Source organism: Podarcis pityusensis, assembly GCF_964106645.2.
Source record: "Podarcis pityusensis genome assembly, chromosome: 14".
Classification (NCBI taxonomy): domain Eukaryota; kingdom Metazoa; phylum Chordata; class Lepidosauria; order Squamata; family Lacertidae; genus Podarcis; species Podarcis pityusensis.
Genome location: NC_138039.1, coordinates 19,897,298 through 19,910,047, shown reverse-complemented (window position 1 = coordinate 19,910,047; position 12,750 = coordinate 19,897,298). Strand labels below are relative to the sequence as shown.

The 12,750-nt window shown below is 46.7% G+C and overlaps 1 protein-coding gene across 2 annotated transcripts; it reads left to right on the top strand.

The window, feature by feature from the left end:
- The first annotated feature begins 1,434 nt into the window (after nucleotides 1-1,434).
- On the top strand, nucleotides 1,435-12,718 carry EEF2KMT (eukaryotic elongation factor 2 lysine methyltransferase). 2 transcript variants are annotated; one of them, XM_080981432.1, is made up of 8 exons: nucleotides 1,436-1,829; nucleotides 6,362-6,424; nucleotides 7,330-7,410; nucleotides 8,336-8,437; nucleotides 9,217-9,350; nucleotides 10,467-10,777; nucleotides 11,677-11,826; nucleotides 12,055-12,718. In XM_080981432.1, exons 1-8 carry the CDS (start codon nucleotides 1,701-1,703, stop codon nucleotides 12,153-12,155), a joined length of 1,071 nt encoding a protein of 356 aa, XP_080837558.1. In that variant the 5' UTR covers nucleotides 1,436-1,700; the 3' UTR covers nucleotides 12,156-12,718. The 2 variants fall into 2 exon arrangements, with proteins under 2 accessions (XP_080837559.1, XP_080837558.1); XM_080981433.1 differs by lacking the exon at nucleotides 7,330-7,410 and having other exon boundaries at nucleotides 1,435-1,829.
- The last annotated feature ends 32 nt before the right edge of the window (nucleotides 12,719-12,750 follow it).

Below are 12,750 nucleotides of genomic sequence, written 5' to 3'. Positions count from 1 at the left end.
TTACATACAACCCATTAAAACAAAGCACCCTATTTTTCGCCCTATAGGACGCACCGGCCCATAGGATGCACCTAGATTCGGGGAGGGGTGGGAAATAAAGGGGGGGAATTTATTTTTTTCCCCCAGGCGCGGGGCTGGGGTGGGGGAAGCCCGAGCTTCCCCCTCCCCCAGCCCCCAGAACGGGACCCAGAGCGATGCCGAAGCTGCACGCAGCTTTGGCATCGCTCTGGGAGCTTGCGGGGCTGGAGGAAGGGGAAGCCCTCCGCCAGCCTTCTAACCAAGTCGGGGGACAGCAGGAGAGTGCCTCCCGCTGTCCCCCTAGTTTGCGGGGCTGGCGACGGGGAGGAGCAGGCTTCTCCCCCCCCCCCGCCAGCCTTCTAACCAAGTCGGAGGACAGCGGGAAAGGCACGCTGCGCCTCCCCGCTGTCCCCCGAGCTTGTGGGGCTGGCGGTGGGGCTCTCCTGAAGCCTGCATTCGCCCCATAGGACACACACACATTTCCCCTTCATTTTTGGAGGGGAAAAAGTGCGTCCTATAGGGCGAAAAATACGGTAGTCCCTGCCTGCAGGCTTACAATCTAAAACACACAAGACACAAGGGAAACGGGACAGGAAGTGAAGAAGAAGAAAGCAAACTCATAAACCGTCTGTTGTTTCAACACACCAATTGAGCGCTATCAACTGGTTGCTCCCTTTGACAGCAGCGGTGAAAGCAAATATTTGCATCAAGCCAGCAATGGGAGAGAAATTCTCATTAGTTCACATTTCACATCAAACCTGCCTAATCTGCACTACCCAATGCAATAAGCGAACCAAAACATGGCAAGCCTATGGAACTCACACTTCTTTGATTTTTGCAATGCAATTGTCCAACAAACCATATGCACATATTGGGCGGGTGGGGGCGCATAAAATGCATATACCTGTCAAAATAATGTACAGAGGCTCCGTGTCTCCCTCCCCCAGGGTTACCCAATAGAGGGTCTGGGGCACACCTTTTGGGGTAGAGGTCTGACACCCGAGACTACATGTGCATAAACATTTGGTACTTTGGACGCGGGTGGTGCTGTGGGTTAAACCACAGAGCCTAGGACTTGCTGATCAGAAGGTCGGCAGTTCGAATCCCCGCGACGGGGTGAGTTCTTGTTGCTCAGTCCCTGCTCCTGCCAACCTAGCAGTTCAAAAGCACGTCAAAGTGCAAGTAGATAAATAGGTACCACTCTGGCGGGAAAGTAAACAGCGTTTCCGTGCATTGCTCTGGTTCGCCAGAAGCGGCTTAGTCATGCTGGCCACATGACCCGGAAGCTGTACGCCGGCTCCCTCAGCCAATAAAGCGAGATGAGCGCCGCAACCCCAGATTCGGTCCCTTTACCTTTACCTTACTTTGGAGATGGGTAGTCTGCACCGCCCAAGTATAACTATTATTATTTACGAAATGCCACTCTGCGCATGCCACAAAGCACTCTCTTCCCTATTTACTAGCCGCTCGCAAAAGGGGGGGGGGGACCTGGAACTAAAACAAAAACCTGGGGAATTTTACACGCCGCTTTAGACACCCAGCCAGCCCACAAACCGGGGTTGCCCGGCGATCCTCCCCCTGTTCCGGAAGGCCGGGCTCCGGAGCCCAGGAGGCGCGGCTACGAAGCCCGCCCGCCGGCGCGCACGGAGGAGGAGCGGGAGGAGGAGGAGCGGCCGCCGCCGATGGAGGAGCAACAGCCCCGGCAGGAACGCGCCGCGTGCGAGCCGAGAGAAGCCCCCGAAGAGAGCGTGGCGCTCCGCTTCCAGCGCGGCTTCCTCGCCGGGAAGCGGCTGCGCGATTTGCCCTGGGAGGTGAGGAGGCGGAGCGAAGGACGCGCGGTCGGGGGCTGGCCTGGGCGTGCCTTGCGCGGAAGCAGGGGACTGGGCGAGGATGAGAACGGAGGAGTCTGGTTCTGTTCGGGGGGCGGCAGAGGGGCTTTGTTGGGGGACAGAGGAGCAGTCCTTTGCATTAGGAGAAAAGCCTTAGACAGAGCCTTTGGTCTGCTACTGGCTGAAATAAGAATTCGGCCGCGTGGACAGAAGTGGGTTTTTTTTTTAAATAAAAAAGCAACAGCTGAGAGCATGCACAGAGTAGTTTTCCCCGGCCACAGTTTAATCCCAGCCAGCATCTGCTGCTAAGAGCCTGACTGCTGGATCAAGCCAAAGGCCGCTTTAGTCCAGCATCCTATTCTCACAATGGCCTCCCAGAATCCCTGTATACAAGAGTACAGTGGTACCTCGGGTTAAGTACTTAATTCGTTCCGGAGGTCCGTACTTAACCTGAAATTGTTCTGAACCTGAAGCACCACCCACTTTAGCTAATGGGGCCTCCTGCTGCTGCCGCGCCACCAGAGTACAATTTCTGTTCTCATCCTGAAGCAAAGTTCTTAACCTGAAGCACTATTTCTTGGTTAGCAGAGTCTGTAACCTGAAGCGTATGTAACCTGAAGCGTATGTGACCCGAGGTACCACTACACTCTCCAGCAACTGCTATTCAGATACATACTGTCCCTGATACGGGAAGTTGCAACCACCATGGCTAGTAGCCACCGAATTTAAATGCATCAGAGAGTAGATACAGCGGTACCTCAGGTTACAGACGCTTCAGGTTACAGACACTTCAGGTTACAGACTCCGCTAACCCAGAAATAGTACCTCGGGTTAAGAACTTTGCTTCAGGATGAGAACAGAAATCATGCAGGGGCAGCAGGAGGCCCCATTAGCTAAAGTGGTACCTCAGGTTAAGAACAGCTTCAGGTTAAAAACGGACCTCCAGAACGAATTAAGTTCTTAACCCGAGGTACAACTGTACTTCTGTGGCCTTCCTGGTCCAGCATTCTATTCTTACAGTGGCCGAACAGATCCCCTGGTTGGGGCGCCTGCAAGCAAATCTCTCCCCACCTGCAGTTGTCAACAAGACTCTCTGTACTGCTATGTGGCTACTGGTGGTGGTGACCTTTGCATAGCTGTAGCTTTACACCTTCTTTGCAGATAGTTTCATTTTGCACTTTATTATAAATTGTCCACCCGGAACTTTAGTTGAAGGTCAGGCAGGAAATTTTTTGACAAATAGATAATGTGCCCGTTCGATCCTAGGTTAACCTGAGCGTGACCTGCCTTGGCGTCTCTCCCGTTTTGTGAGATACACTACCTAATCCGCTCCTGGAAGAAAGGCTTAAAATGGAAAAGCTATTCTTAATCCATAATTGGACCGTCTACCCAGGGGTTTAATTAACCTGGACATGAACTCAACGGTGGTTGAGTTGCAGCCAAATCCAATGCAAAAACTTTTGAACTTCCAAGGGAAGGGCTAGAAAAATCTCAGGTCAAGCTCCAGCATCGCCAGTTAGTGGTGTGAAAGATTCCTGATCTGAACAGTTCCTGGAGAGCCACTGCCAGTCAGGGTAGACAGCACTGAGTTTGATGGACTAATCTATAAGGCAGTTAAGACCATTAGTCCATCAAGCTCAGTATTTGTCTACCCTGTGTGTCAGTGGCTCTCTGGGGACTCCAGGGTGAGAGTAGCTCAGTCAGTAGAGCACAAGACTCTTAATCTCGGGGTTGTGGGTTTGAGCTCTGTGTTGGGCAAAATATTCTTGCATTGCAGGGAGTTGGGCTAGATGACCCTCATTGTCCCTTCCAACTTTACAGTTCTATGATTCTTCAGACCAGGAACCTTTCCCAACCCTAACTAGAGATGCTGTGGCTTGGACCTGGGATCTTCTGCATGAAAAGCAGGTGCTCAGCCACTTATAGCTTGCTCAACTCCTTCTCTGTGAAGCAGTACATGATACTCTCAGACCTTCCTTTAGGCTGGAATCCTAAACATAAGAACCTCAGAAGTGGGAGGCAGAGGGTGCTAGAGCTGCTCCTGCGTTTGACCCGTGTGGGGGAGGACTGCTGGTTTCTCCCACCTCTTTAGGATAACCAGGCAACAAACAAAAAAGACTCGTATTTAAGGCTGATGAATGTTCTGTAAGCATCCTTGTCGCTTTTGATCAATGATCGGGTCTAAAAATTCTTTCTTCGTTCAAGCGTTCATATGATTTGCAACAAGCTCATCTCAGCAATATTGAATGTGACAGCTTACCACTGTATTATTTTATCACTAAATAAGCGGATATGAAAAAAGCTGCCAAAAGTAGCTCCTGACCACCTTGAACACAACCGCTACTTCTTTAAAACGCTCCAGGGGTGCCTGCACTGAGAAGCCTGGTGTTGGAGGGGGTATTGAATGCAATCCACCCACTTGCTCCATGCTGGAAATGTACAGCTGGCACATCCCCAATAGTTAGCAGATTGACACTCCTTGAAGACTTCCAGTTAGGGAGGACCTACCATCTCTAAGGATAAGACCCATTGAACACAGTGGGCCTTCCTTCTAAGTAAAAATGCATGAGATTGTGCTGTTCAGGGCCATTAAAGGTAAAGGTAAAGGGACCCCTGACCATTAGGTCCAGTCATGGCTGACTCTGGGGTTGCAGCACTCATCTCGCTTTATTGGCCGAGGGAGCCGGCATACAGCTTCCGGGTCATGTGGCCAGCATGACTAAGCCGCTTCTGGCGAACCAGAGCAGCGCACAGAAACGCCGTTTACCTTCCCGCCGGAGCGGTACCTATTTATCTACTTGCACTTTGACGTGCTTTTGAACTGCTAGGTTGGCAGGAGCAGGGACCGAGCAACGGGAGCTCACCCCGTTGCAGGGATTCGAACTGCCGACCTTCTGATCGGCAAGTCCTAGGCTCTGTGGTTTAACCCACAGCACCACCCGCGTCCCGTTCATGGCCATTACTTGGTACTTAAAAAGACTTGAGCCACAGGCCCGTGACACAGATTTGCATCCTAGGAACTGAGGTAGTTGCCATTGGTCCATCTAGCTCAATATTGTCTGCGCTTACTGGCAGAGGCTCTCCAGGAGTTCAGGCAAGGAGTCTCTACCAGCCAAACTGCTGCAGATTGAACCTGCAATCTCACTCTTTTAAAAAGAAAAAACCTTAACCAACAAAATGCAGTGTTGCGTCGGCTGAGAAATTCCACTAGCCTCTTATGCCTGCACGGAGCTCTGCATTTCTTGTGCGGTATGCTAGTAGCAGAGTGTGTTGCTTTAATTTAGTTTTTTAATAAAGTTGTTTCTCCCCTCAAAGTAAAATTAAATATGGGCGATTTCTTCTTTCCCAGAAAGTTCTTTGCCTGATGCTTTCATTCATCTGTTAACAGCATTTGGTAATTTAAAGCAGCAGCAACAACAAAAGAGTTTAATTTCAGCAACTGAAACCACCAGAGAATATTTCCAGCGTAGATCAGAAAAGCAGCATTGCAGCAACTGCTGTTACAAATGCACACAATAAATAGAATTAAATATCACTCTGCTAATTGCTACATTTGCCTTTCCTGTCGCGTTCCATTATTTCCTAGCTGCTTTGGGTAGCAAGAGGCCATAGCTCGGTGGCAAAGCTTCTGCTTTGCATGCAGAAGGTCCCAGGTTCAATCCCAGGAAGGGCTGAGAACGATTCCCTGCCTGAAACCCTGGAGGGCCGCTGCCAGTCAGTGTAAGATGGACCAATGGTCTGACTCATTATAAGGCAACATCCTATGTTCCATGAAGCAACTTCCAAACATTCCAAGCAGTGTAACCAAGAAGTGGTATCTAAGTGTTGGGATACTGCCAGGGAGACAAAGTCCATCATGGCCCCACGTTGCCTCCGGTGCGTCCATCGATCTCCCGTAGACACGCAGTATCAGCAATTAGCGACATGAGCTCCAGAAATAGCTTCCCACATTCTGGAACTGATGCACGCTCTGTTAGCAGATAATGCACAGCCAAAGTCGCACTCAGGAGAGCATTATTTACAAGTTTTATTCAGCGTTGATCAGAACAAAGAAAAACATGACCGCCTGCTTCAGCGTTCAGGCACCGAGAGAGAAACGAAAGCAACAGAAAACATAAATATCCTGTGAACAGGAAATACGCAGACTCTGACTCACAAAGCCTGCTCCCTTTTAAGGTGGAACGGAAATATCCTAACACTAAGACAGAGCTATGGGGGCTTTGCAGATGGAAGTGGAGCAGATTCCAGTGGCTAGATTCACCGTATGCAAAAGGCAGCATTAGCCCAGGGGTAACACACACACACACACACACACACACACACACACACACTTGCAGAGGGACAGTTCTCAAAAGTTGTCCAACTGTGTCCATAACTTATACAAAGTCTTAAACCACTTTCTAGTCTGCAAAAGCTTACGCCATAATAAAATTCATAGTTGGGGTGCCACAATACCTTTTTGCTGCTCCCTCCTCACACACCTTACCCGATCATTTATGTTTCTTGTGATCTAGGATCTTGAACAGATACTAAAGAATTCAGAAGACTCCTCGCCACTGCTGACTGTTTTACAGAAGGTAAACATCTATGGATAACTGAATATACTTCATGCTCCATATGCAATTAGATACTGTGAAGAAACTGAGGTGGTGGGGCAGCTACGGGTGAATCTGGCCCCTCACAGACAATCTACCACTTTTTCTAGTGATGAGTTTTTCTCTTTGGGTTTTGTTTCGGGGGCTTTGGGAGGAGCGGTGACCAGTTTCATATTGCAAGCAACAGTGCATCTTCACACTGATCTACATCTTCAGAAAAAGGCATGTGGCAGAGCCTTTCAAAGACTGTGCCACCAGAAAACAGGTGGGGAATTTAACGTTTGAGGGTTTTTCTCTGTAAAACAACATGGGAAATAAGCATGTTGGGTGGAAAAGGGGGTCCAAAATTATCATTTTTCTGAAACGCTTCCTTTCAGTGGGCAGTGAATCCATGCTGTGAGGCAGCAGTCAGTCACCCAAACTTCCACCTATTATAATAGTGTAGGTTGGTGGGGGAGGGGGGGCTGCCTGGATTATATCCATGGGTCTGTTCCAGGCCTGTTATCCTGCATCTATGAGGTTTAGACTCTAATAGAAGAAGAAGCTGAACTGGTTGGATAATATAATAGTGTTAGCTGGCCAGCTAAATCCTGCCAATTATATGTCCAAAGAGGTTTCCCTGTTGCTTTAAATTACAATGATTACATCATCACTTTTCCAACATGTTTTGTAACATATAGTTGTGTGTGTTACTTTGGCCCGAGGGTAGCCAACTCCTCTACAACTACAACTCCCATCACCCCTGACCATTAGCTATCTGCGGCTGATAGGAGTTGGAGCCAACAACATCAGGAGAGGCAGCAGGTTGGCTACCCCTACTTTGGCCTGGGACACACACAGTTATTTCAGTGTGTTGCATTTATGGCTTTTGTGTTTATTTGTTTCAGACTGTTTTTCACCCGCTGTGCTTGAAGTACCCTCTCTCAGTGAAGTATAGAAGATGCTTCTTATCAGAGCTTATTAAGAAGGTAAAAATATGATAGTAATATGGCTTATACCATTGAAGTTCTGATAGTTCAGTCCTTCATGCTATCATCACCTGGAGATTAAACCACTCTAAGGCACTCTTCGTGGGTCTGCCCCTTGAAGACAGTACAGAAACTTCAGCTGGTTTTAAATGCAGCTGCCGGACTGCTGATTGGAACTAGTTGATCCTATATTTTTTATTTTATTTGCAGAATTTTATACCCACTCTTCAGCCACAAACGCTTCCTGCCTGTCAGTTTCCCATAGGCACCCAGTTGGCCGGTGTGAGGGCAAGATGCTGGACTATTTGGGTTATGTGACTTGTAGGAAAGCCCTATATGGCCTAGGACCCTCGTACCTACGGGACTGCCTCTCCTGGTATGTCCCACAGAGGAACTTATGGTCTTCAAACAAAAATATCTTGAAAGTCCCAGGCCACAGAGAGGTTAGGCCTGCAAGACAGAGCTGTTCCACCAGGCCTTTGGCCAGGGCACAGCCTGACTCCCTCCTTTGGCAATCTCAACAGAACTCTAGCCCAATGGTTGCCATCAATTTGATTTGAATTAATTTTATAATGAAATGATTTTGGAATGTTGTATTATTTTATTGTTGTTAGCCACCCTGAGCCCGGCTTCGGCTGGGGAGGGCGGGATATAAATAAAATGTATTATTATTATTGTTATTGGAAAGAACCCTCACTCTGGGGGTGGGAGGCTTGGAACCTCCCCAAAACAGCTCAGTGAGGACTGAGCATGCTCAGTATGCATGGAATGCTGGTGCCCAGATGTGGGAGGGAGGATGGAACAGAACAGCTGGAAACCAGAACGGCCGCACTCTGCAATTGCAACATGAACCCACGACTGTGGTTGCTGCCTGTGTGATATTCAAAGATCACTGGACTTCTGGTTCTTTCTTTTTTCCACGCAGCATGAGTCTATGGGTGCTGAACCTCTGGAACAGCTGTACGAAGCGATTGGGGATGTCTTAAACACTGAAGAAGCCACACAGTGTTATAAAAGCTATTTACTGGTAAATAAGAATGTCTTTATTCTGTGTGTACTGTGGGTGACCTTTCTTTATGGATTTGCATTGATATCCCTCTTTTCCTCCAAAGTGCTCTGGGTGAAATATGTGGTTCCTCCCCCATTTTGTGCTCACAACAACCCTGCGAGGTTGGTTAGGGTGAGAGACAGCAATTGGCCTAAGATCAACCAGTGAGAAGAAGAAGAAGAGTTTGGATTTGATATCCCGCCTTTCACTCCCCTTCAGGAGTCTCAAAGCGGCTAACATTCTCCTTTCCCTTCCTCCCCCACAACAAACACTCTGTGAGGTGAGTGGGGCTGAGAGACTTCAAAGAAGTGTGACTGGCCCAAGGTCACCCAGCAGCTGCATGTGGAGGAGCGGAGACGCGAACCCGGTTCCCCAGATTACGAGACTATTGCTCTTAACCACTACACCACACTGGCTCTGTGATGAGCTGCATGACTGAGTGGGGATTTGAAACCAGGACTGCCAGATCTTAGCCGGTGGAGTAGTGGCAAAGTCAGAGGTGCGGGGTTCCTTCATGATAGTAACAGTCAACCCCCCTTCTAAGATTATGCAACCTTTATAAGACTATTGCATAATTATACAATAAGAATAATTGGGGATGAATTGCAACCATCAGGGCAGAACTCTGTATGTGTTACCTTTCTGTTAGATCTACTGTTTTCTGTGCATTTTACATGGGGAAATGATTTGGAGTGCTCAGGTATTTAAGTGTTTTCTTAAAATATTATGGTGTATTGCTCTCTTTTCTTTTTTGGTAGCCCTCTGGAGATGCCATTACACTTTGTGAGAGCGTAGCAATTATTTCACGGGGAACCACAGGCCTTGTCACGTGGGATGCTGGTCTTTTCCTGGCTGAATGGGCGCTGGAGAATTCTGCAGTTTTTTGCAACAGGTAGCTATTTCTTGTTGTGCTCGGTCATAGGCAGACCCCAGTGCTGGTCAGGGCTTAGCCTTGGGATCCCTGCAGAGGTTTGTGAGGAGCTATTGGAAGGCAAACCAGACAGCAGTTTAGTTTTGCGTATTTTTTTCCATGGTGGTATTGACATTCTGAGTCACTGTTGTTTCTAATGCTGTTTTACTATATCTTGTCAACCACCTTGGAACTGATAAGGAAAGGTGGTGTGTGCATGTCTAGATAGATTGATATATTAATAAATTTATGATTAGACTTAAATAAATAGTATTTGGTGGTATATTTATTTATTTTTATTTAACAGGATTTATATACCAATTAAAATGTCAAAGCCTTTAAGGAGTTTTCTTAGGCCAGTCATTTTCTCAGCCTAACCTACCTCACAGGGTCGCTGTGAGGATAAAATCGGGAGAAAGAGAACCACCTTGAGCTCCTTAGAGGAAAGGTGGGATATAAATGTAATAAATACGTAAAATATAAAATATCCATTAAAATGGCTGATGAAATTGGACTTCAAAAAGAAGCTAGCCTAACTTTTTTTTTCAAAATCAAAGCATTTTTTAAAATGTATGTTATTAGATAAAATTACATTTTAAATCCACGTAAAAATGTACATGTCTGGATAGGCGTGGTCAACCAAAAAAAAGTGTAATATTCAATGCAGTTGTTCTTTCAGTGCAAGGACTTTTGGCTGTGCAACAGGGCTTTCTCTCCCTCCCTCATCACCCGCTTCTCAAGTCCCCTAACCCCCCCCCCAAAGCAAATTCAGGGAGGGTGAAGGGGAAAACAGGGAGAGAAAAAGAGTGGAGTTCTGTTGTGCACACAAAAGTCCTTGCATAAGTGCATTGGATACGTCCCAAGGTTTATATATATATAAAAAATGTGTGTGTGTGTGTGTGTGTGTGTGTGTGTGTGTGTGTTGTATATTTTGCTCCAAAGATGCTTGAAACCCAAAAATGATTTGAAAATGTGGGATCTGAATGTATGGAAAACCTGCTTTCAGCTTAGCTACCTCCCTGAAACCTTTAGCTTCCTACATTTATTGCTCATATCCTCGTCATCTTTAACATGATTTGCTGCTGTTCTCTTTTTTAGGAGTGTTTTGGAACTAGGAAGTGGAACCGGACTGACAGGCATTGCAATTTCCAAAGCTTGCCATCCCAGGACGTACACGTTCAGCGATCACCACGAGTGTGTTCTTCAACAGCTTTCGGAGAATATCCGCTTGAACGGCCTGTTTCTGCCGCCTGGAACTCGCAGTCATGGCGTGGCAAAGCAAGAGACCTGTGAGGCTGAGCTTCCTAGAATCCAGGGCCCTGAAATAACCGTAGCAGAGCTTGACTGGAACCTAGTTACAAAAGAACGGCTGGCAGAACTTCAGAGCCCTGACGTCGTCATTGCTGCAGGTACAGTACGCTGAATGCAAGTGTTATGTTTAGACCAGGCATAGGCAAACTTGGCTCTCCAGATGTTTTGGGACTACAACTCCCATCACCCCTGACCACTGGCCCTGTTAGCGAGGGATGATGGGAGTTGTAGTCCCAAAACATCTGGAGGGCCGAGTTTGCCTATGCCTGGTTTAGACTACTGTAACGTGCTGTGGGTGGGGCTTCCCTTATGACTAGTCTGGAGGCTGTAGCTGGTGCAAAATGCCACTGCCCTTATCGGGTGCAAATCTTGCCAGTCCTCAGGGATCTGCATTGGCTGCCCATTAACCCCTGGATCTTGTTTTTTACATTGAGAGTCCTGACGATCTCTGGAGCATATTACCTCAAAGATTGTATTCACGATCCATTATTATATGTGGAACTCTGCTGTTTTTGCCACAGCTTAATGGTTATCGCCTTGCAGTAAAGCAGAGGTGGGCTTTTTTACAAGCGGCTCCAGTGTGGTGCCTTCAGCAAGACCAGGCAGTTAATTTTTTAATCCCCATACTATTTATATAATCAACAACATAGTGCTTAGTTTCCAAACACGTAGATCATCTCAGTTGCCCTCCTCCACACACATTGTCAATATCTTTCTTAAAAATGGTGGTGCCCAGAACTGGACTCCAGGGTCTGACCATTTGGGGTTTCAGACAGCAGCATCCTCTGATGTCACTATGACACCAGGAGACTGACAGGTGAATGACCCTGCCCACTTCTCAAAGTTGGGGGGCCCAGGGGTTGAGGAGATAAAAATTTAGCCTGCCAGCCAGTAAAGACCCTATCCAATAGCTTTCTCCCAGATTTCCCCCCATGTACTTCCTGCTTTCTTCATTTTCTTTGTGTGTCTGTTTTTTGAATGCACCTTTTCCAAGCAGATGTGGTATATGATCCGGAGCTGACACAGTCCCTTATTGGCATTCTGCAAAAGCTTTCCAGCTGCAACGGTGATGGGGAGGCCCCAGAAGTCTACATCGCCTGCACAATTCGAAACCCAGATACTTACTGCCGGTTTCAAACAGAGCTTGGTAGGTGTCCTTACTCGCAGAGAATCTTGAACCAGCTATAGATCCCAGAATATATTGGGGGGGGGCAGGAGCCATGACTGTTTAAGTTGGCACTGTAGTACTTTAAATGTATGGAGTGCATGTGGTCCAGGTAATCTGAATCTCTAGGTTCTACAGATAAATTGGGATGAGGAACATTTTGGCAGCCTTGCTGAGTGTAACCCCTTTTCTTCCTGTCTCTCATTCCAGGTAAAGTTGGGATCAGATGGCAAGTTGTCCCCAGCCCTCAGAAGAATCTTTTCTCTTATGACCAACATGCTAATATAACAATTCTAAGATTGCATGTTTAAATTTCTGTTTTCTCTAAAACACTCATTTTATCATTAATCCATCAAATTTTATTATGCCATCACAGACCTGTTAAATATCTGCATACAGTTTCTACTAAAACTGTTTGATATCTCATACTAACTTTTGAATTTTCTTTCAAACTTTAATAAAATCTGTTGGGGAAGGAAAAAGCAAATTCTACCAGAATATGAGTTAAAACAATGTGGTCCATTTTATAAAAGATGAAGAAGAGGAGAAGAACTCAAACAACACTTTTGAACTCACAAAAGTGGTTTACTAAGCTTTGCAACAGAGCAAAAAATCCAGCAACTGTGACTGTACATAACCGAGGTGCTGTTTGTAAGGTGAAAAAAAGCAGCCTGCTGGAATAATTGTTTAACGGCAAGTGAAGGATGTCAACTGGACTCTAAATAAGAAATGTTGCAGCAATGGAAGGAAATGATGATGATGATCATATGTTTGAAACAGGAGCGGGAAACCTGATTTTAAGAAATTGTATTAAATAAATTTGGTTTAATTTGTAACAATTTGGAAAATTAATAAAAATGATTTTTTTAAAAAATCCAACAACTGTTTCCGTGCAAAGGTCAAAGT

What these genes read in the sequence shown, in the direction of transcription:
- EEF2KMT (XM_080981432.1), top strand. Translation starts at nt 1,701, where the DNA reads ATGGAGGAGCAACAGCCCCGGCAGGAACGCGCCGCGTGCGAGCCGAGA. An exon ending in GTTATAAAAGCTATTTACTG is followed by an intron (nt 8,438 to 9,216) that starts GTAAATAAGAAT and finishes CTTTTTTGGTAG; the next exon opens with CCCTCTGGAGATGCCATTAC. An exon ending in TGACGTCGTCATTGCTGCAG is followed by an intron (nt 10,778 to 11,676) that starts GTACAGTACGCT and finishes TTTTCCAAGCAG; the next exon opens with ATGTGGTATATGATCCGGAG.